This window comes from Equus asinus, chromosome 12 (genome assembly GCF_041296235.1).
Source record: "Equus asinus isolate D_3611 breed Donkey chromosome 12, EquAss-T2T_v2, whole genome shotgun sequence".
Taxonomy (NCBI): Eukaryota; Metazoa; Chordata; class Mammalia; order Perissodactyla; family Equidae; genus Equus; species Equus asinus.
Genome location: NC_091801.1, coordinates 58,824,390 through 58,850,014, shown reverse-complemented (window position 1 = coordinate 58,850,014; position 25,625 = coordinate 58,824,390). Strand labels below are relative to the sequence as shown.

General features: G+C 32.1%; 1 protein-coding gene across 5 annotated transcripts in view; it reads left to right on the top strand.

Moving 5' to 3' along the window:
- Positions 1 to 25,625, top strand: part of CSMD3 (CUB and Sushi multiple domains 3) — a 1,176,027-nt gene that overhangs the window by 1,091,345 nt on the left and 59,057 nt on the right. For all 5 annotated transcript variants that reach the window (XM_044781000.2, XM_014843283.3, XM_070481504.1 and 2 more), the window contains 8 exons: positions 2,484 to 2,672; positions 6,820 to 7,005; positions 8,553 to 8,747; positions 11,579 to 11,752; positions 18,421 to 18,594; positions 21,443 to 21,616; positions 22,484 to 22,669; positions 24,674 to 24,847. In XM_044781000.2, the coding sequence (XP_044636935.2) occupies positions 2,484 to 2,672; positions 6,820 to 7,005; positions 8,553 to 8,747; positions 11,579 to 11,752; positions 18,421 to 18,594; positions 21,443 to 21,616; positions 22,484 to 22,669; positions 24,674 to 24,847 (1,452 nt within the window). The remainder of the gene's footprint in view (positions 1 to 2,483; positions 2,673 to 6,819; positions 7,006 to 8,552; positions 8,748 to 11,578; positions 11,753 to 18,420; positions 18,595 to 21,442; positions 21,617 to 22,483; positions 22,670 to 24,673; positions 24,848 to 25,625) is intronic.

Here is a 25,625-nt window from a genome sequence, read left to right as displayed (position 1 = left end):
GACACGAACTGAAGTCATAGTTACTCCATTGATGTTTCTTGGGCAATTTTATGCAACTTTTCTATGTCTCAGTTTCCTCATTGTAATAATAATAATTCTGCATCTTTCATATGATTTTTGAAAAGATTAAAAGCACTTAGGATATTTATGACTTATAGAAGTTAATTATAAATTGAACTCTATTTTTATACTTTTATTCTAACAGCTTTATTTTCCTTGAACTTTCACAAAATGTCAATAGTGTTGTTCAAGTGTGTATAACCGATCTGTTTAATAACTCCTTGAAATGACAAGTTTAAACACAGATAAACATAAAATGGTAAAAATCTTTCCTTTCATTATTATCCATCTATTTATATTACTTGCTAAATATATTAAGTATTAAAAGAGAAAATGATGAACACATCATCTAAAAACTTTCAGTTTACAGGGCCCCGCCCAGTGGCTGAGTGTTTAAGTTCACGCGCTCTGCTTTCACAGCCCAGGGTTTTTCCAGTTCAGATCCCAGATGCAGACGTGGCGATGCTCATCAGGCCACGCTGAGGCCGCATCCCACATGGCACAACCAGAAGGACCTGCAACTAGAATATACAACTATATATTGAGGGGCTTTGGGAAGAAGAAGGAAAAACAAAGAATGGCAACGGATGTTAGCTCAGGTTCCAATCTTTAAAAAAAAATAAAAACCTTTAGTTTTGAAAAAATAATTGTTTTGTCATTTCTGCTTTTCATTGAGTGATATTTAGAAAGACGTGGGCTGAAAATCCTTTTTAACATCAAGATGAACTAGGTTTTTCTATATGCCTTCCTTTTTATAAGGTCTACTGAGTCAAGAATCTTCTTGTTGAGTAAGTGTATATAAATAGTTCTCCATAATATGAAGATTACTTTCCTTTATTTTTAATTGCCATCCTAAATCATGTCAGAGGCCATGGGTATGTGCTCAATAACAAAATGCTTCAGAATCAGTGAGTCATCTCTTTCTGTCCAGTGTTTAGAGTGTCTTCACAGGGCCATGGGTCATTGCTAATCACTTCAACTAAAAATTACTCTCATAAATATTTTATAAACAATTCTGACACAATTCTAGGCATAGACTTAAATAAACTTTGAAGTTCAGTTCTAAAAATAGACTCTCAAATTTCACTCACATATAAATTTGCATATATAATGAACAAAAAATAATTTTTGTCCATTTACTTTGATTTTAAAACTATGAGATGATAGTTTGATTTTAACAGTTTGTCTTTTACATATTAGGAGTAACTTGTCACTGGCATCATATTACTAATATGTATACACGTTTTATCCTATAATAGATTTCTATTAAATTAAAAAAATGTTATTAGGCATGCAAAGGAGAAATGTTTTAAAAAAATTGAAATATATGCCCCAGTCATCCTTAAGAGTTTTCATACTTGAATCTATGTTTCTATTATATGAATAATGTAAACGTTTTTTATTAAAGTTGTATCAAAACATGGCATTTAAAAGGCAACACATTAAATTGTATTTTTAATAATAATAATAACTTAAAGGGAAACCATTCAAATCAAACAATTATAAGCTTTAGATTGAGTATATTACAGACTAGTCGTTAATGATGTTGCTATTCATGACAAAGTTGGATATAAATGTAGTGAAAACACCACTTTTAGCCCCAAGAACAGCTTGACATATTGAATATCTATTTTTCTTTTAGAAGTGACAGGTTATGACATATATATATTCTAAGTCCAATCTATTTCTTAGTATTTACCCCTAAAGTCCCATTTTTCTCAGCTGAATACATTGAAGTTTCAAAGGGTAAATGGATCCTGCTGGGCTGAATGGTCTCAAAAGTATATATATATATATATATATGAAATAGCCATTTGACATTATCTTTTGACATTTCAGACTTCAGGAGATGAAAAAAGAATTTATTTTATTGGCATTTTTTTATCACCATATGTAAGCACTCTTGACAGCATGGAAACTCTTTAATAAACTGGGAGAGAGGCTTATGGAATGTGGGCGGTCCATTTTAGACATCAACCAAAAAGAAATGCGTGACCAAACATGATATAGGAGTTTGGCGATAACTTCAAAGTGACATGTAAACAATATGCTCTAAAATATTGCTACCAAGCCTGTGACATTTAGGCTCTTTGAATGACAGGAAATACAATTAACAAAATTCAGTGAAATATTTGTAGGGCGTTTGAACTACCACGGTGTTAAGAAACTATGATATATTTCAATTGAGAAGACATCTTCAGTGATACTAAGAATTACAAGAACAAAGCCCAGAGGTATTATGTCTCCTAAAATTTATGTCAATTGATTGTCAATAGAATAGAAAATAATATGAAGTAAAATTCGCGTAGATGACAATTGACCTATTTTTAAGTACTAGTATTCACTTATAGGTTTTTATAACTGGATTGTAAAGAATTTCTCATTCGGTAAATTATAGAGTGAATTTTTTTTCTTTTGAAAAGCTTTCTACTGTAGTACACCAGAATCCCCGCCTCATGGATACATTATCAGTCAGACAGGCGGACAGCTTAATAGTGTGGTTCGCTGGGCCTGTGATCGAGGATTCCGACTTGTTGGGAAAAGCAGTGCTGTGTGCAGAAAGTCTTCCTATGGGTATCATGCATGGGATGCACCGGTCCCTGCTTGTCAAGGTAAAGTATATTAGTCAAAAATGGATAAATACATTAATGAAAGATTAATCCCATTTAACTTTTTCATTTGGATCACTGAAAATTCCAAAACTATAAATATTCGGAGGCATATGTAGACACCTCTCACGAAAACAAGACTTGAAAATGCAGAATGATAAACTTGAGGAGAATGAGACACAGAGTTTTATTATTTTTTATTTGTTATTGTGTAATTTTCACCTTTACTCTACCCACTTATACACATTATTTGCTCGTACATCCACCATTCCCATTGCTTTGTTGTCAGACAATGATTGACCCAGAGCTGCAGATTGTGTTAGTGTGGAGTCAGCAGAGAGAAAAGAGGATGAGAGTGGGCAAGTTCATAGAAGACTTTCACTCTGAGTAGGCAAAAATGTGCTCCAGAGCAACAAATTTGAAGGAAAATGTAGCCAACCACTACATTATTTTTTTCTTCACTGTTTAGCTAACTCATCAGAGATTTGTCTTTCATTTTTATTTGTATTTTGTTAAAAATCAAGGCACTGTCTGAACATTGTATCCTGCTATAGCAAACAGAATGACAAACTTCTTAACAAATAGCACATTTCAGAGCATTGGACTAGGTCTTGTTTTTAAAAAGTTGTTGAATGTCTTAGCTAAGTATAGTCATAAAGACAAGTTCAACATCAGTTACACAAGAAAATCTAATGTCATTAGACTGAAAATTTTCAGATATTTAACATATCACATTATTTTGTCAATATAAAACGTAATTTTGTATTTGCCTTATTCTACCCAGTATGTGGAGGTTTATATAACAACTATGAACCCTCACATTAAAAAATGCAGAACACTCTTAGTTAATAAATAATGTGTCTTACCCATTACCCATGTAATCTACTTGCTGGAGGCAATTTATATAAAACAAATAAAATATAAAATAGATCAACTGAAATTTAAAATTAAACAACAGCAAGTTAAAATGAACACAGAATAAATATTAGCAGACACCCAAAATGGCTTCTTTTACCTGTTAAGCTGCGATATCTACTTCATGAAAAGGTAGCTCTCATAGGAATGTGTAAATAAATGAGAAATGAAAAAAACTGTTGTTTCATTGTTCTGTTGATGCAGGAAACGTTAATCACTTATTAGTATTCAGGGAAGCGTCATAACCTTAGCGGGTTACCAACATTGAAAGTGGTCAATGACTTCATGCGGAATAGATATATTTTAATAAACTATCAAAATATCTGCTTTCCTTTGACCAAGGATTAGCAGGAGTATTTATTATTCGTGTTAAATAATTTCCCAGAACCGGTTTTGAAAAGAACCTTTGATCTTATAATTTCAGAATTATGTGAATTTAAAATATGTATGATAACTTCTAAATCATATATATTTTAAATAAACATTAAAATGCTCTGAACTTTGAACTATTACATTTTGGTTATGTGTGGATTGTTTATATACATTTTAGTATATATATTATATGTATAATAATCTTTAAGAAAGCTTTAGTGAAAATAATTAACTGTTAGTTAAAATAAAAAATATCCTGAACCTTCTGAAATTTTGAAATTCCTTTGTAGATTCAGTGCCATAACTTCGTTGATTCTTTTGGTGACATTTACCTATGGAGTCATTTTTTTTCATTGTCTAGATTTAAAATTGTTCTATAATTAGAATAGGTAAATCAAAGTGAAGTTTAAAAAGAAGATATTTGGCATAGTATAATGATAAAATACTTAAAATTCAAGAAGCATTTCCAAAATTGGTCTTTTATTATCACTGAAAAATTTTAAAAGATTATTTTATAAAAATATTTGTTGGATGTGCCTCATCTGTATTTGGACATAACTGATTAAAATGAAATGGTTAAATGTCATCGGGAAGAGCTATTCACATAATGAAAACTTTTTGTCTTGTTCCAAATTTGTTTTACATTCTTCAGTCATTTTCTTTTTGTTGTCTCTTCAGTCTCCTTATACATCCTCACATGTATTTACTTAAGTTATGGTTACATAATATGAGCACAGTTAAAGATAGAAAATTTAGTTGGCTATTTCTATTTGGGTTTGGTAATGTGTTTTATTTCTTTGTCTACACATCAAATAACCGTTCATTGATTTCCCCCCTTCAGGAATTAAACCATTCTCATCCCACTGTATAATGGAGTATCATACAGTGTTATGGAGATACAGTCACGTTGTATGCCCTGCCCCACTTTTAATTTCTGCTTTTTTGAGAGTTCTGTAGAAAAGCCTCTTTGACAACCATTCAGTGATGATGAATCTCTGAACTTGATTTGATTTCTTTTTTTAGCTTTTTTTAGAGAAGTTAAATTCTAAGCTATTCACAGGCACAGTGTTGTCCTATCATTTTAGTATGTTGTCTTTTTTTTCAGTTCTAAAATATGGCAGTTTTATACTAACCACATATAGGGAACCTATACTATTTTAACTATATTTCCTGTTGACTTTGACCTAGATTCAATCTAAACTACTCTAACAATGTATAGTTTTTTTTTTTTTTTAAAGTTGGTAAATACATGATTTTTGGTGGAGATTCAGTGGGGAGATGGCTTATTACAAATGGAATTCTCAAGAGTCCTAAGTGGAAATATAAATATTGCTGTAACAGACATCAGGGAGCCATTTACATTTGGAGCACTATTTTAGGGGTTCTGTAATTAGATAGCAGGGAAAGTAACATAATTATATGAGATTGCTTATATAATTTATTAAGTCAACATTACTGCTTTTCTGTTCATAATTTGCAAATTATTAAAATACAGAACATCAAACTATTCACCAGTAGGGAGTCTGTTATTCAGTTTTAAGAATTTTATATAGATTTCAATAAGACACTTTATAGTAAATTCACGTGAGTTAATTAAAATTAAACACCTAAATGGTAGGTTTTATAAGAGAAGTAGAAACAGTTTTTGGTTGAAATGGGAGATAGGTAAGTAGAACACAGCATTTATAAACATTCAAAGTAAACTCACGTATTTCTGTTCCTTACTTCTTTTGATATTAGAAAAATATATTTACAAGTTTAGAATCTCATATATGAAGCCTATGAGAGTAGATATTTCAGAATTCAGAAATTTTCTGATTTTATAGAGGTAATATAGCACATATACCTGATATTATGTTATAACCTCTGCTGTTTCTGGAGCTGCAACCATATTCAAATGCACTAATCTTTCTGCAGAGATATGTATAAATACTTACACATATTTGAATATGATGTAAAAGATACAAATAATCTGACCTTAATTAGAGCTTTGCTGCCAAATATATTATTTGAAAGCTTATGTTTTCTTCTTTTTAGAAATGCAAATTGTGTGCTTCTAGAGTAAAGATGAAAAACAATCGATCTTAGAAGATTTCTGTATAGACATTTGAATATATAAGATGTGAAAATATAAACAATAAACTATTTAAATATAAATTTTTACTGTAATTACTGTGTAAAATGACTTTTCACCTAAATCAAGTTTATTGTAGGTAAAACCCAAGATATCTAAGACATATCAGTGAAATGCAAGAAGATCTAAACTAGGTTTTAAGACAATAAGTACAGGTCCTATATTTATTAAATATGTCTCCATACACATGATATTCCGTGGATGGAGCCAAAACATATAGAATTTGGCTGGATCTAAGGCAAAGCAATATCCAGTTTCCAGGTAAAATAAATCTATTTGTTTTATTCCTGGCTAAAATCCTGATAAATATTGATTAGCACTACCTTTTTAATCTTTAATAATTATCTGTCAAATTGAATTAACCAAACTTGCTGTGTAGTGGTCCAGGCATAGGTTAGCACTAGCCGTATTCTGTATTTATCTAACTTGCATTCTCATATAATCTCTATGAATGCTGATAACCATGCACAAGCTGACAAGAAGCTAAGTAAGAAACCAAGAAATAAAGCACTAATAATGTATGGATTCACCAATTTAAAAACACATTCCATAGGAGTTTGAAATATTCAAAAAGTTATGGTTCAGAAAAGCTTTTTTATGAGGTATTCTGAAATTGTTTCAGAGGAATTAATAAAATCCCAAATAGTTTTATATGCTATACAGTTTAAGAGACTTATCTAATAAGTATTTTTCTGTTTCTATGAATTCATATGTATATATTTATTCTAGCAATTTCCTGTGGGATTCCTAAAGCTCCAACAAATGGAGGAATACTAACAACAGACTATTTGGTAGGAACCCGAGTTACCTATTTTTGTAATGATGGGTATAGATTGTCATCCAAGGAACTTACCACTGCCGTATGTCAATCAGACGGAACTTGGAGCAATCATAACAAGACCCCTCGCTGTGTTGGTATGTGTGTTAAGGAAATTTCATCACTTCTGTTTCTATTGGCATCTTATATGATTTGAAATTTTATGTGGTGCTCAAATTTTAGAACTAATCCCTGAAGTGAAGTGTGACATCTAAGAGGGAAATAAAAGTTAATTAAGCTCTCTTGTACTGTGAAGAATTGGAAGACAGTATAAGCACTTTTTACTCATTTTTGGAAACTACACAATATTTATGTCATAAAATTAAAGTGACTTTTCATTTTACCTTACAAAGTTTCAATTATTTTGTAAAAAGTCATCCATCGATCAACATGTGTTTTCAATACACAGGTCCTTGATAAAATCTTTAAAGTTTGTATTAGTCAAATTATATTTCAGTACATTCAACTCTGATTTTTATAAGGATAAATGATGCTGCTGAAATGATCCATAACTTTTGACTTTTGTCAATATCCTTCATGTTACTTACATTTAGAATATTTCCCATTGCTGTCAATACTATTTTAATAGATAAAAGAATATTATATAATGGTGAAAGGAAACAATTTTGATAAAGTATTTTGTAGCAAAAGGATTGGAAAATATTGGTTTAAATAAGGTCTTTGATTTTTCTGTATATTTTACTTATTTCTTCTCATTTAATACTAACATTTCAACTTATCTGTTATTTTATTTAAAATGAGGGTTGTTAAATTATTTGCAGTCTTAATATAGGTATCTAAGTAATTCTTCTACTTATCTTAATGTTGAGAAAGTTTTGAATTAGCTAACGTTTATATCACAACTCTTGCATAAAAAGGCCATTCTAATAAAATAAATTTCCTCAAAATATAGTCCTTCCAGAACTCCTAAAGAAATAGAAGAGTAGGTTGTTTTCATATCTTGCTTGTTGAGACTAATGCTACAATGAGAGTGCAGCTATATCTTTGAGATCTGACTTCATTTCCGTATATCCTGAAGTGGGATTGCTGAATCATGTGGTAATTCTATTCTTAATTTTTTGAGTAACCTCCAAACTGGCTGTTTGTATATATTCTATAATGACTGTACCAGTTTACATTCCCACCGACTTTACAAGGGTTCCTTTTTTTCCACATCCTATCATTAGACCTCAATAAAGCTGAGAAAAGAATACTTTCTTATAAGCTTCAAACAAAAGAGACAATTAACTGTCATTGGAATGATTCACTGCTAAAATGTATTTCATATCTTCTTGTACTAAGGAATAAACTTGAGCATAATGAAAAAAAAAAAGCGAAAAAGAGAGTAGAGGTAAGGCAGCAATAAGGATTCTAGGTAGATGGAATAATATGTACAGAGACTTTCAAGTGTGAAATAGCAGGACATGTTCAAGGAACTGCCAGCAGTAGCATAGAGCTAGGGGGAAGTGTAAAAGATTGACATGGAAAAAAAATTAAAAACAAACACTAGAGGACCTTGTGTAGCACAATAGTGAATGAACTAAGGCAATGGTGATGCAAACAATGGAAGAGACATGAAATATAGTTAAGAAGTAAAACAGACATGACTGACTTATTAGCATTTATGGTCTTGGTTTTTGCATAGTTGTTACATGTCCAAGCATCAATTCCTTTACTTTGGAACATGGAAGGTGGAGAATTGTGAATGGCTCCCATTATGAATACAAAACCAAGGTAGTTTTCAGCTGTGATCCTGGTTATCATGGACTAGGTCCTGCTTCTATTGAATGCCTTCCTAATGGTACCTGGAGTTGGAGAAATGAAAGACCATATTGCCAAAGTAAGTATATACCCTGCTGAACTTATTTCATAAGCTATCCTTGTTGATTGAATTGCTTGATCACTTCCTTTTCCAAACTCACTTGAGTGGTAATGAGACAACATTATTAAAAAAGGTCATGTATTCTCATTACATTTTTAAACTTTTCTAACTTTTTTGTATTAGTAAATGCTTATGAAAAAAGCATAGGCTTTGGGTTCAGAAATCCTCTGTTTGGATTTTAGGTCTATCATTTACTACAACAGCAAGATAATGTTTATTGTATACATATAATTTGCAGGCACTGCTTTTAGCACTTTACATATATTATTGCATTTATTCCTTAGTTCTTATTCTATAAATTAATTCATATTATTATATTCTTTTTATCAGAAAGGAAACTGAGTGCCAGATTTAATCATTTTACACATCCCATAACCTATAAATGGTGGAGAAATGGAATTTAACCTGTGCAATGTGACTATAGCCCCTGGCTTTTAATCACTATGTTGTATTATATTTATTTTTTATGATCCCAAATTCCTTAACTTAGAAAATTATGATAATACCTATCTCATAGTTATTATTAAGATTTAATGGTATGACATATTGAAAATATCAGCTAGAACCTCACAGCAGGAGCTCAATAAATATTTATTGAATCAAATTGAACATATTAAGTCATTCTATTTCCGTGCATTCTTATGATATAAATGACCAGTGTCTAATGTAGATAAGCTAACTGAAACAGGATATTCAAATGAAATATCTTGAACTTCCTTTGAACTTTCTTCACTACATTTATTGAGTTTTTACTTTGTGCTAGGAAATATGCTAGGCTGAGAATTCACCCTTTTATTTCGTGTCCAAAACAACTCTATAGCATTTATGGCGTACACACTCATAATTTATAAGTAAGCTAATAAATGAATCAGAAGCCTAAATAAGATCTTAATTAAGAAGTTTAACGTAGCGGACAATTGTCCTTGTGTAATAAGCACACAAGTACCTAGGATTATTTTACTTATATTTTATTTTGCAATTTATTTTCTCTATGTCTATATAACCATAGAATTTTGGAGTTGCCCTTTTTTATAAGATAATTGTATTGTCGAACTAAAATCTCAAAAATAGATATCTAAATTATATTTGATACTCTAAAAATATGGCATCTGTATTTGTAAATCTTTGCCCTATTCTTTTGGTTTCTCACACTGTCTTCCTCTGCCTCGTTGTTCTTCCAGTATAATTCGATTAAAAAGGCACATGGAATAGGGATGTTTCAAGGAACTAGGAAAAAAGTATCTACAACAGAAACGTTAATTTAATCAGACATTCAACAAATGTTTGTCCGATTCCTTTGTGCTTGATCCTCTATTATGTAGAAGGGTTTGAATGATATGTAAGATCAGGTTCCTGGCCATAGGTATGAATGGGGAAATGACAAGGACTCTAAGAATTGCAATTCATTGTGAAAAAGGAAAGAATAGTAATTTTTCTGCTATTCCATTTCCTCAGCTTTTAAATTAAAATAAATAATAGTATTATTTTATAAATATTATAGCTACCTCAGAGGATTATTGGGGAATTAATTCAAAACAATCAGTATATTTTAAACTTTATATGCAACTATTCAAAGTTTGCAAAATTTCTATTTGTCTGTCTAATGGCCACCTAATGCCTATAGCTGAGAGCCAGAGCTGATGTCAGAATAAAGCACTATGGGCCGGCAGTTAAGTGTTGGATTCTGGAGTTAGACTGCTGGGTTTAAATTTTGATTTAGGGCTGGCCCAGTGGCATAGTTGTTAAGTCTGGTATGCTCTGCTTTTGTGGCCTGGGTCCATGGGATTGGATCCCGGGTGCAGACCTATACCACTCGTCAGCCATGCTGTGGCAGCATCCCACATACAAAATAGAGGAATATGGGCACAGATGTTAGCTCAGGCCTAGTCTTCCTCAAGCAAAGAAGGAGGAAGATTGGCAACAAATATTAGCTCAGAGCGAATCTTCCTCATCAAAAAGAAAAAAATTATTAAATTTTGATTTAGCTATTTACAGGCTGTGTAAACTTATTAAAGTTACTTAACTTCTTTGTGCCCATATCCTAGTGCATCAATTAGATAATGACTGCACCTACCTCATAAAGTTGTTTTGAGAATTATGTAAGTTATAGCTCTAGTGATAGTGTCTGGTGCAAAATAAGCACTTAATAAACATTATCCATTATTGTTTTTATTCTAGAAGGACTCACAAGAGCTGGGTTCTGAATGACCTAGAAAATCAGTTAATCTCTTTTATCAATTTTTTAAAACCTACAAACAAAATGTGAAATATAATTATATCCACTGATTCTCATGAGAATCAAATGACATTTCACATGTAAAGTTGTTTATAAACTGTAGAGTCTGCACAAAAACTAATTGTAATTACTATCTTAGCATTGTTTTAAATGAGTAAACATTGGCTCAGGTGAACATCACAGGGACTGCCCAGTATCACTTGATAAGTCAGAGAAAGATTCTGGACTAATGAATTATCCTTCCTTTAATCTTGTGGGGTTTTTTCACTACAACCTGCGGAGTGACCAGGTCAGCTAAGCAAAAAAAATGCCAAGAAAATAGCTTCATTACATGTCACTGTCACTTAGAAGGTTTTGTGGGAACTCAAAGGGGATAAATTTTAAATTATATCTATTTTCTCTACATTTTCACACTCATTCAAATATATTTTACAAATGTTTAATTCAAGTGTACATACGTCAAATCATAAGGAATTCAAAATGTGAAAAGCAGGATTTTGTACAAGTGTGTATTGACTGTCTTTAAGCATTTTTACTTTTTAATTTTTTCAAGTTATTTCCTGTGGAGAACTGCCTACCCCTCCAAATGGAAATAAGATTGGAACTCAAACTTCATATGGCTCGACAGCCATCTTTACCTGCGATTCTGGATTCATGCTTGTGGGCTCCGCTGTACGGGAGTGCCTTTCTTCAGGTCTTTGGAGTGGATCTGAAACCAGATGCCTAGGTACAGATTTTTAAATCATTTTAACCAAACTTTTTTTTTCCCTCTAGAAAGGAGGCAACCCTTTTATATGATATGAGATGACAACTTATATTCACTTCGTAAGGATGCTAAATACCAGAAAATATTTAACTTTAACAATATTTCATAGTAGGAAAGCTATTAAACAGAGAACTCTTAAAGTTAATCAACTATTATTCCAAACAAGGATCTTATGTCATTAAGGAGAGGCATATTTTCTTCCAGGCATGGTGAAAATAAAAAGGTGAAAAGTAAATGCTAAAATTATATGTCTGCAAACTCAGCTGGATTAATCACTGTAGCAGTTAATTCATTCAAACTGTAGTCAATTCTCCTTTCACTTATTTGCTTAATGACCAAAGATGAAAAACAATTTTCATATTTAAATATCTTTTTCCCTTTTTGTTTCCTAAGATTTCAACAAGTTTAATATTACTTTCTATTAAAACTGTAAAAATATATTTTTTCAAACCTGATTTTAGTTAAATAAAACTTTTTTCCCTTGGGAAAAACTCCTCAGTAAAAGAAACTGAGCTCGCTAGTTCTTCGGACCCCCCACCTTTTATTATTACAAGAATATCACCATTTATGCTTTACCTCTTTTTTCAAAGACTTCAACAGTTTCTTTAATAATAAGAGAATGGTATGATTTATGCTTTTATTTTCTCTAAAATGTCATATCTAAAATTTCAAGATATGACAGCAAGTATTGAATTAGATATAAGGAAAATTGTTCTAATAATTATTCACTTCTCTGTTGGGAACAAGGCATAATCTTTTTGTTTACTAATGCAAAAACTACTGATTATTATGAACAGAGTATTGAAAAATGTGTACAGTGTTTTGTCTCTAAAAATTTGCTATTTAAGAATATAACGTGCAGCAGAAAAGTCTGTCCTTTAGCAATTTAAATACGTATTGTTTTGATAATAACCTTGAAAATATTAATGGTAATGCAATCATTATTTGAAACTTAAAAAGATATGGCTAGAAGTTTCCATTAAAATTCATTTTTGGGGGGCCGGCCCCATGGCCTAGTGGTTATGTTCTGTGTGCTCTGCTTCAGAGGCCTGTGTTTGGTTCCCAGGCATGGTTCGGAGGCCATGCTGTCTCAGGCATATTTGTATAATAGGTATACTTGGAAACCCCGCAACAAAGGTGTCTTTATAGGAGCACATATATTCGAATGTACTCTAAGACTATTTATAGAAAAGAAAATAGCAAATAAATTAAATCTTTATATGTTAATATAGGATCAAATACAATATTTCTTAATAGTTCCTAAGCTGATTTTGGTTATGCAGATTTCAATTACAGATTACCAAGTTTACTTATAAATTTGAAAGTATACATGTAAACTAAATTTTAAATGCTATATCTTATGGCATCTATGCCCTGGTGGGCTAGCCCTGATGGTCTAGAGGTTAAGATTCAGGACTCTCACTGCCATGGCCTGGGTTCATTTCCCACTCAGGAAAGCACATCACCCAGCTGTGGGTCGTCACACTGTGGCAGCCGTGTGTTGCTGGAATGCTGAAAGCTATGTCACTGGTATTTCAAATACCAGCAGGGTTACCCATGGTGGACAGGTTTCAGTGGTGCCTTCCAGAATACAACAAACTAGGAAAAAGGACCTGGCTACCACTTCCGAAAAAATTGGCCATGAAAACTCTATGAAGAGAAGAGTGGCAAAATGTGAGCATTCTCTTTTACTGTGGCACTATGTGAGCAGTGTCTAATATAGAGCTGGAAGGTGAGAGGATGGCACAAAAAGACCCGGCAAGTTCTTTACACAGGGTTGCTAGGAGTTGGCATCGATTCAATGGCACTAACAACAACTACAAAAATGCCCCAGTGAACTGTTATTGTATATCGTATATTATTTATTCAATATTGTATGTAGAGGGTGGTTTTATTCACCTATTTGAATCCTGATTCTCTTCTCTAGAGAGACAGGGCATAAAAGGAATATTTATAAGAAAACAGTGCCTCTCAGTCTATGAAGACAACATCATCATCCATTGCAGAGGATATAGTGTTGACATCTAATATATATTCAAAAGAATGTTGATAGGATGAAAGCTCAGTTGCCACAGAAACAAATCCTAGAATTTTATGCTTGGAATTGACCTTAAGGATTCATGTAGTCCAGTCATTAGTCTCATGTTTGAAAACAACTTGTCCTTATAGTTCCAGACACGTTTGGCTTAGAATGGCCACTAAAATGTGCTCATAATTGTTTTTCTAAATATAAAAAATTCATTCATTCCCATTCTCGAGCATTTTATTATGAATTTTTCAATTGAAAGACTTGACAGCGAACACCCATGTGCCCACCATCGAGATTCTACAATTAGCATATTGTCATATTTGCTCATCACATATCTATGCATCCTTCCAAACCTCTATCAATCCATCAATTCATTTTGGTTTTTGATGCATTTTGAAGTAAGTTGCAGAATTCAGTACATTTCATTGCTAAACATTTCAGCATACCTATTATTAGCTAGATTTCAATATTGGCTTACTGTCCTTGTTTCTCTTTTATTGTGGCAAAATGTATACATATGCAATGAAATGCACATATCTTACAGTGCTAGATGAGTTTTGACAAAAGTGTTTCCCACTGTAAGGCAAACCACTCTATAGTTCTAGAACCTCACTGTTACCTCAGAAATGTTCCTCCTGGCCCTTCAGAGTTCCTCTGCTTTCCTTCCCCTTCACCCTGAGACAATAACTGTTCTGATGTTTTCACCATGTTAGTTTTCCCTGTTCTAGAAATTCATATGAATAGAATCCCGAATTATGTATTCTTTCACGTAAGGCTTCTTTCATTCTCTTTCATCCATGTTGTAGTGTGTATCAGTAATTTGTTTTTTTTATTGCTGAGTAGAATTCCATTGTATGCATATACCACACTTTAGCCATTCCCTGTTGATAGACTCCTGGGCTTTGTCCAGTTTGGGGATATTATGAATAAAGCTGCTACGAATATTCATGTAAAAGTCTTTTTGTGGGCATATGCATTCATTTCTCGTGGATATTCAGGAGTAAAATTCCTGGAAGAGTCCTGGTTGTCTCATGTTTTCGCCAGCATGTAGTCTTTTAATTTTGCCCATTCTGTCAGGTGCATAAAGGCATCTTACAAGATTTTAATTTGCATTGTCTTGATGACTACTGATGTAGTACAGTTTCTTGGGCTTATTGGACATTTGTAAATTTTCCTTTGTGAAGTGGTGAAGTATCTTCTATATTAAATTGCCTTGTATTATGAACTGTAGGAGTTCTTCATATATTCTGGTTGCAAGGTCTTCATCCTTATGTTTTTTTTTTTTTTTTGGTTTTTGAGTTTTTTTGGTGAGGAAGTTTGGCCCTGAGCTAACATCTGTGCCTGTCTTCCTCTATTTTGTATGTGGAACACCACATTCCACATGGGTTGATGAGTGGTATGTAGGTCCATACCCAGGATCTGAACATACAAACCCCAGGCTGCCGAACTGGAGCACGCAAATTAGACCACTACTCCATTGAACGGGACCCATCATTATGTGTTTTATGAATATTTTTTCCCAACCTATGACTTGCCTATTCATTTCTTAATGATGTTTTGATGAGCAGAAACTTTAAATTTTGGTAAAGTCTGTCTTATCTTATTTTTTCCTTTCTGGTTATTACTGTCTGTGCCCTGTTTAGGAAACCTTTGCTCAGCCATAAGTCACAAAGATTTTCTTTCATATTTTCTTCTAGAAGTTTTATTGTTTTTTGTCTTACTTTTATGTCTTTGATTTATCTTTAATTTGTTGTTGTATATATTATAACTTAAGGTTGAGGTTTATTTCTTTTCCAGAAGGATATCTGGCACTATTTGTTGAATAGATTTTATAAGGTCTTGAAATTTTGTCTATAAGTCCTCTAAATTTGTTCTTAAATTTCAAGATAACTTTGGATACTCTAGGTCCTCTGCAATTTCATGTAAGTTTCAGAGTTAGCTTATCAATTTTTATGTTTAAATAAAACCTGGTATGATTATAATCAGGATTGCATTGAATCTATGTATCATTTGGGGAAAATTGGCAACTAACAATGTTGAGTTTTCCAATTCATGAACATAGTATATTTATTTAGGTCTTCTTTACTTTTTTTTTTTTTTTGCAATGGTAATATTTTGTGTTTAGGATGGAGATCTTGTATGTCTATTACTAAATTTATTCCCCAGAATGTTTAGTGTGTTTACACTATCGTAAGTGAAGTTGTTCATTTTTAACTATATTTTCCAATTATTTGCTGCTATTATATAAAAATATAATTATTTAAAACGTTTATCCAGTATCCTGCAACTTGCTAAATTCACTTATTAGTTTTAGGATTTTCTTGAAATAGGATTTTCTACATATATGTCATCTGAGTTTACAATAGTTTCACTTTTTGTTTCCCAAATTTATGCTTTTTCTTTCTTCCTTTGTATTACCCTGGATAGGACCAACCAAACAATTTTAAATAGAACAGGTGAGAGTGGACATCCTTGTTTTATTCCCTATACCAGGAGGAAAAAATTAAATATTCCATAAGTAAATATGATGTTAGCAGGTGGTTTTTCTGAGATACCTTTTGGTGTTCTGAGACTCACTTTCCTACTACAAGCAATGCTTTGGACACCAGCTGGGAGTCCTACAATTCAACTCAGTTCTGACACTGTCTACCTAGAGATAGCATCAGATTCCACAGGTTAAGACTACAATCCTACAAAACTACCCCACTCCCCCACTTCAGGTGCCAGTTGCAAGCCCAGGTTGTTACCTGTGCTTCTGATGGCTATAAATGAGAAGTTTCCATTAATCCTCTCTTGGATTGATTAATTTGCTAGAGTGGCTCACAGAATTCAGAGAAACATTTTATTTACTAGACTATGGGTTTATTATAAAAGGATGTAACTCAGGAACTGTCAAATGGAAGAGCTGCATAGGGCAAGGTATGTGGAAAGTGCCTGGAGCTTCCCTGCTCTGAGTGCTCCACTTTCCCTGAATCTCCATGTGTTCGTCAACTTGGAAGCTCTGCAAACCCTGTCCTTTTGGGGTTTTGTGGAGGCTTCATTACATAGGAATGACTGATTAAATCATTGGCCATTGGTGATTAATTTGACCTCCAGCCCCTCTCCCCTCTCCAGGTCAGGTGGGTGGGACTGAAAGTTGCAACCCTGTAATCACAGGTTGGACTCCACTGGCAACCAGCCCACATCCTTAGGTGAGGGCCAAAAGTCACTTCATTAACATAACAAAAGACACTTTTGTTGCTCTGGTCGCTTACATAATTCCAAGGGTTCTTGTAGCCTGCCAGAAATGGGGACCAAGACCAAATACATATTTCTTGTTATGAATTACAATATCACAGATGTCTTTATCAGATTGAAAAGTTTCCTTAAAGTCCTAATTTGTTGTTAGTTTTCATCGTGAATGGATACTGAATTTTGCCAAATGCTTTTCCTTCATGTATTGAAATAATCATATATTGTTTTCTTCTTTACTCTGTTACTATGGTAAATGACAGTGGTTGATTTTCCATCTTAAACCAACTGTTCATTTCTGGATAAACCCCAGATAATCATGATATTAGTATGTTTCTACATTGATTTTCTAAAATTTTATTAAGGAGTTTTGCATCTGTGTTCATGAAGGACATTAGTTTTCTCATGTGTGTTTTCCAGGTTTACTATTGGGACTATGATCATCTCATAAAACATGTTATGAAGTGACCCTTTCTCTTCTATTTTCTAAAGGAGTCTGTGTAAATTTGGTGTTTTTTGTTTTTCTTTTTAACTTAAATGTTTGATTGAATTGACCAATGAAAACATCTGAACCAGAGTGTTTTTTGTGGGAAGGATTTTGCTTAAGAATTCAAATGCTTTAATAGACTATTCATATTTTCTATTTTATCTTGTGGTATGATATGATTTTCGAAGAATTTGTTCTTTTCTTCTGAACTGTTTAATGTATTGGCATAAGCTCTTCTTCATATTTCCTCATCGATTTAATTTCTGTAAGCTTATAGTGATATCACTTTATTCATCCTGTTATTGGTAATTTTGTTCTCTCTTTTTTTGTGTGTGGATAGAATTAGCTAGGAGTTTAAGAATTTTGTTGTGATTTTAAAGAAAGAATTTTTAGCTTAGATAATGTTCTCTGTTGTTTTTCTATTTTCTGTTTCCTTGATTTCTGTAACAGTCTTTAATATGTCCTTCTGTCTTTGGCTCAATGTTTTCTTCTTTATTTTGATTGTCTTTTTTCTCTTCTTGAGGTGGAATCTTAGGTCTTTCTGAAATAACACTTAATGCTATAAATTTCTACACGAAGCACTTCTTTATCAGTATTTCTCAAGTTTTGATATGTTATGTTTTTGTTTCTATACAGATTGAAATTTTTTTCTTATTTCTTCTAGACGCCAGTGTTACTAACAGTGTTTTCTTTTAATTCCCTAATATTTGGCATTTCGCTGAGTATCTTATAGTTATCTTTATGTCATATAATCATGTTTGCATTGTTTGTGGAATGCTTCTAAGTAAACTTTAAAAGTTTAGTAATGTTGTTTATGTTTATAAATACACAAATAAAACTTAGATCATGGTATTCAAAATATTACTTTCTGACCCATTTTAGCGGGTCACTGTGGAATTCCAGAACTCATTGTAAATGGTCAAGTCATTGGAGAAAATTATGGCTACAGAGACACAGTTGTTTATCAATGTAATCCTGGTTTTCGACTGATTGGTTCTTCAGTGCGAATATGTCAACAGGATCACAATTGGTCTGGCCAACTCCCATCCTGTGTGCGTAAGTAAGCATGGCAGAAGTAATGAGAGACCTCTGTCCTCATGCAATTACTAATAATTTTTTTTCTTAGGTAAAACATCTAAACACACACATATGTATATGTATAAATATATGTATACATATATATACCTAAGTATGAAGAACACACACATATGTATATGTATAAATATATGTATACATATATATACCTAAGTATGAAGACATAAACTAAATTCTCACAATTCATTTTGTTATACTGCTGTGCACTAGTCTTTTAAAGTGGGTTGTGTTCAGGAGCATATAAAACCATCCAATGTGAAAGTGGAAGAAAATATTAGAATGTCTATTATTTATATTTTATCATAAAGGCAAGAAATTAAATTCAGCAATTCAGGTCTTTAATATCAATACATAATATTTAGGAATGTATGTTCCTATATGGAAGGCACATGTTCGACAAATTTTTAGTTATAAGGATTTTAATTTGTTGAGCCCACCGTGCAGTTGCATCAATACTGTCGTGATGTGATACTACAGAACTTTTTATGTGGAAAATACTTTGGATAAATTTTTTCTAATAATTCTGATGCTATAGCTGTCACATCAAAATCAGATCCTGATGGAGTATAATTAGTGGGGAAACAAATCATTAGGCTTGATCTGGAGAGCCATTGTTCTCATTTCAGTTCCACTGCTAATTGCATGAGCTAATGCAACTCATTTAATTGCTTTAGGCTCCAGTTCCCTTATATATAAAGTGAATGGTTAAAAGTGTTTATCATTATGGCTCCTTTTAGCTTCAACATCCATCATATTTTTAAATGCATCTAGATTACATATATACAGCTAATGTAATTATAGTGTTGTGTCATAAAATATTATATGAAATACTTCAAATTTATTTAAAAGTTTGTTTTAAAGCACTCTTTCCACTCTTTCTAAATTCATGCAGAATTGTATAGCGATATGTAATTTTGGAGTTGTTTTAATAAAATATCTCATGAGTTCAACAAATATCCATCTATCTTTTAAGTTAATTTGATGTGAATTCACACATAAAGAATAAAATGAATTTTAAAATAATATCTTTTTTATTATTATTCTTTAAATATACCTGAGATGCTTTGTGGTTCCTATATGTATGGTATAGCTTTCCCCATTATGCATTTACGATGACTACTATACTACAAAAGTAAGAATATAGTTGAATATTGATAACTCTATTACTTTTTCTTACTTCACTGAATCCCTAGTGTTTCACATCACAATCTATCCTATTTTGGACCTTAAAGTCAATTATCAATGTGTTTCTTGTTTTTTTCTCATAATTATTTCCATCCCCAATTATTGGCATTTATATTAAGATTGGTGTTATAAAATGAGAATAAACACTGTAAAAATCTTGTAATTGTAATCGTCATAGGATCTTATGATAGAGATTTTGAAGACTTCAGATAAATAATGCATGGGACTTTTAGTGTGAATTCACAGAATATATTTCACTTATTCTGTGACTAATTACATCCATATTTATAAATTCCAGCATTGTCAAATTTTTATCCAATCAATAGAAATTTATTAGAGTTCTAGTTTCATGGAAAATACTTTAGTGAGTTGAGATTCAATAGGATAATAGAGCCCATAGTTAACAATTAATTGTTTTTCTAAAGTGTGCATCAGCATGTGCATGTGCACACACTCACACACACCCACACATACTGATTATCTGATGATTTAAAGGCAGCAATATTGTGCATAGATCTGTCTTGGATATTTTCCCCCTTTCATTTATATTCAAGCATAGCCAACTAACACCACTCTTTTTCTTGTTGAATAACTCAGACTATAAATGAAAATTAGTCATTGGGGTAAAACTAGTTTATTGAAAATTTTAGCAAGAATAAGATGCAGTTAAATTTCCACATGAGTAGTTGACATTAACAATATACTGAAAAATAATTGCTCTGGGGTCGTTTCAAAAGTACTAAAAGTGACTGTGGTCTTTCACTGTGCCCAATTATGAAGTACGGTTATTAGAGTTGCTCTATTAATAGAGTGAGATGATGCAATAAAACAGTTCATAGAAATACAGAGTGTTCAAGAAAAGCCAGCACTACGTAAATCTAGAATAGAGCTCCAACAGTAAAAGGATTTAAATAATTCATCTAATTGATACCACTATTTCCAAAATTGTGCTAAATTATCAAACATCAATTGTTAAGAAAATAAACCAGTAAGATTGTTAAGACAATGTTAAAAATATTGTTATCTCAAGATATTAAGGAGCATTCTAATACAACATCGCACATCAGTTCTTGTTGTTCATATTACGTAGTCACATTAAATTATTCTTAAAGCACACCTTTGCTTATCAATCTATTATTCATAAAAATTGCTAGCATAAATAATATTAATATAAACTATTTCAAAATTAAATACAAAAAACTGCCTCCAAGTGTCTTCAATTCTTAAACTTATCTAGAAAAGGAAAATCACTTGTTTCATTTCTTTTTGCTACTGACTAGTGGCATGAACTTCAGTCGTTCCCAGATTTTCTTGAATTTCAGTATTCTTCTCTAAAAAAATAGAGAATGAAAACATACCATGAAATTTTTAAACATCTCTGCACCACTTGCGTAAAATTATCACAATAATTGTCTATTTTCTAACATAATGTTTCTATTATATTAGACTGTTTTGGCATTCTAAACTGCTCCTTTGCATTAGTAAAGTACTTTAAATATATTTTAACATAAAAGTGGACTTCTTTCTACATTGTTTGAAATGATTAAGTATCATTGTCATGTTATAACTGATACCCAAATATTCTGTTTTGTGCTTATTCCCTCCCCCTACCCATTGCTATTAGCTGTTAGCTGTGGTCACCCTGGTAGTCCAATTTATGGAAGAACAAGTGGAAATGGATTCAACTTTAATGATGTGGTAACATTCTCTTGCAATATTGGGTATCTTATGCAAGGGCCAACAAAGGCACAGTGCCAGGCCAACAGACAGTGGAGCCATCCTCCTCCTGTATGCAAAGGTAAAAGTCTGACCCTATCAGCTTAGAGCATGGTAATAATGTGTCTGCATAGTCATCGATGATAACGTTTGAAACAGCTTCGGCAGAACAGTAGAGAGTTTTCAACTAACAAAACAAAAAGATTTAATGTTGATGTCATCTCATTAGCAACGTTTTTTTTCCCCTTAATTTTTAACTTATTTTTTAAAAAGTTAAAACTGGCAGGCTTTATTTCAACTGCTTATATTTATTATCTTGAACCTATTTTATGGCTGCAAGTAAAAAGTCATTAAGATCATTTTTCTCTGTGATTTGCTTCATAATTAATGGAACTTACCTTCGGCATTTATCGTCTTCATATTTTCGGAAAAGCTATGTTTGAGGCCTGAATTACCATGATACTTGCACCGGGGATTTGTTTATTTTTTTCTGTATAGAAACAGATTAAAGAGAATTTTTTGGTGTTTTCCATTTTGCAAAGAAGTATGATGTGTTTCATACTGTCTGATAAAATACAATCAAATTGTTACTTTTCTACCATTCTTATGGCTTAACTATACCTTAAAAGGTATCATTCTTTATCTCTGTACTCAGGATAGTACTTATGGAGTTGCTAGTGTTCAAAATATTTTTGCAAAAACGCTTTCCTTTTTTCTGTATTTTCAACCACACAGATTTCACTTCATTATCTAGATAGCCCATGTATTGATTTTGTTCCTAGAATCTTTGGTTTGTTTGATTAAATTTACCTTTGAAACTAAATTTATAAATTTCTAATTGAAATCTATGTGTGTGTGTGTGTGTGTGTATATATATATATGTATATATATATATATATATGTAATTCCAAACATACCTTTCAAAGTTTATCGTTTGTCATTTGTTTAGTGGTGAACTGTTCTGATCCTGGAATTCCAGCCAATTCTAAAAGAGAAAGTAAAATAGAACATGGAAATTTCACTTATGGCACTGTGGTATTCTATGACTGCAATCCTGGATATTTCTTATTTGGATCTTCAGTTTTGATATGTCAACCAAATGGACAGTGGGACAAACCTTTACCAGAATGTATCAGTAAGTAGATAATGTGAATTCTTCCTTGAGTAAATGCCAGGGAAACAACACAGATGTTTAGTATCTCACAGAATATCTAGAGCTATATGTCAGAAGGATTTTATCTTTAATTATTATTTTAGTTATCTTTTAATTTTGTTCATTTTATTATTTTACTGTTTTGAAACTACACTTCCCTATATTCTGCCAATTCAGTGCCCAAATGCCGTTTTTATCATTACTAATGTGATGAACATCTCTCTATCATTCTTTGATTTTGAACTATGATAGAGCAGAGAGAATATGAAAAGCAGGCATCTTTCATATCATATCTATGATATTACCATACAATAAGAGGCAATTGCATTTTGATTTTCTTTTTTACTAATATTTCAGATTTTATTTAAGGCAATATTAGTCTTAATGTAAACAGTCACCAGGGTTTCAGAATAGTTTAGAATTTAGACAAAAGTGTTATTTAAAACTTATTGATCTTAATTATTTATCATATACAGATACATATGAATGCAGTAAGTGTTAGTACACATGTTCTTTCAAAGTAGTGAACATTTAATGAGTGCATTTTGTTATATGTTGTGTTGAAGTTGTAAAATATAATAAGATAAATTAGAGCAGATGTGAAAATAGTTAACATGTATAGTGAGAAAATAATTTAACAGAATAAATAAAAAATATGTGAGTACATAGAAAAGTGAACATGAATTTTAGCCATTCAATCAATTGATAAGTCTCAACATAGCCACATCTCAAAAAGTTGATGAATCTTACACATGTTAGGAAAGAGAAGAACTTCATAGATTGAAGGAGTAGCACATCAAGAAATCACTGTGCAAGCCATTTTAGTTATACTAATTTTCTAAATTATAAAATTATTTTATGATCACATTTTACTTAGAGGCATTTTATGTTCATGAGGTAGGAGTTTTTGAAAATTTTGTGACATTCTTGCGCTAATGAAGAAACAAAACCTCATGCAGTGTCGGTTAAATTTCAGATGATCTGCAGATTGTTAAATCAGTTGTTGATCACTTGCTTAAAATGTATTTGACTTCTTTTTGTAGACTGACTGGTCTAATAGTTTGACCAATTCACTTCTTTGGCCTTCTGTGGCTACAACATTAAAGTTAAAAATCTTTTGTAGGACGTGTAACCTTCTTCAGATTTTCTTAGCTCTCATATAGCCTCAACTTTCTTTATTTCCTATACCACTTCCTGGTAGGGTGCCAAGTACTCAAGGGTTTATTAAGTTTATGCCCCCTGGTGTGCTATTTAATGCTCTAGAGTCATGTTGCACTCAATATTTTTCCAAGTTCCACCAAAAAGGGGGCGCACAGTAAGTTCTCAAGCTACCTCTAAGTTATAAAGAACATTCTACAGTGTATTGACATCTGATTCTGCTATGCTTAACAATTTTTTGGTTAACAAGCCACTGAGTATTCTCTTTCTACAGTGTAATTTATTCATTAATGGCCTGGAATGGGATTATTCTATACTATGTATTAGATTGTGTGTCACAATCTAAGAGGGAATGTCCATCTTCCTTCCCTCTCCTTTATCCTCAAATTTCTTCCCTTTTAATTTCTGCAGGGGCTCATTTTGAATACTGTATGGCATCTTATGTCCTTTTTCAGCCAATCCCTGTTACTTCTCTCCATAACTTAAGCATCCTTGTTCAGGCACATACGTATTTCAAACCCATTCAGGTATACATATGAACACACACTCACCACCCCTGTACATACTTATACTCACTCAGTCATTTATGACCAGTTACCATGTTCCTGTTAAACTCATGCTCAGGGTGAGTGGGTTAACATAATCGCTCCTATAACCGCAACTTCCATTTTATTTTTTAAAAGTCAACTTTCACATAGATGTTTAATTTCTGGCGGTTGTAAATATTTGAACAGATAATTTGCTTCTGATTTATTTTATAAAAAGCTGGTGCAGGTTGTTCGATAGGAGATATAAAAAAATTTTATATTCAATAATTATGTATTGTAGTGATTGACTGTGGACACCCTGGAGTTCCTCCTAATGCAGTCCTGTCTGGTGAGAAGTATACCTTTGGGTCCACTGTTCACTATTCCTGCACAGGAAAGCGGACCCTTCTAGGCCAGCCATCAAGGACTTGCCAATTAAATGGCCATTGGAGTGGATCACAACCTCATTGTTCAGGTACCACTTGGAAAATTAAACAATGTATATTGGCAATTACATTATTAGTATTTTTATTATTAGGAAATATATACAAAACAATCTAAAGAGAAAAAATGATACAATTCTCTTTTTAAAATCTCATGACAGAAGCTGTAACGTTGGTACATTTATTGAAATACTTCTTAAGGTAATATAAATTCAGAGCACAAATTAATACGTGTCTTTCAGATTGTAAATTACAGGTATATGTTTTGAACTTTATTGTGGCTAATGTAAAGAATTCAGTGGTTTTAAGATGCTGCTCTGTGTAAAGCATTTTTATTCATTAAAATGGTGACCCACTCAAATTTAAGAAACTATTCCAGTTTAGCAGATACCAAATATAATTTTCCCCAGAAGGCAATGTTATATCAGTGATTTTCTGCTAGAATTCGGTTCTATTAAGGTTTCTAAGCAATTGATTACTTAATAATGTATTTTTAAAATAAAGCCCTGAGTGTTTTAAATTAAACTAAGCCAAGTTTTATGAAAGGTATTTATCCTAACTTTCTTTGTTATTAATAGGCAACAAAAAATAACTCCTGAGTCTCTATCACCCCAATAGAGTTATCTAAGTGAATGTTAAGGTTATTTTTAATTAATAATTTGTTCACAGAGCAGTTGATAAATCTTTTTTGAGCTGTTTACAGCTTTTCTTCAAAAATGTCATTTACGTTTTAGATCTGCCATGTCTCCCTGTTTGATATTACTCATTCTACTTACTTCTACCCATCAACCAGATATTGGTGCTTATTTT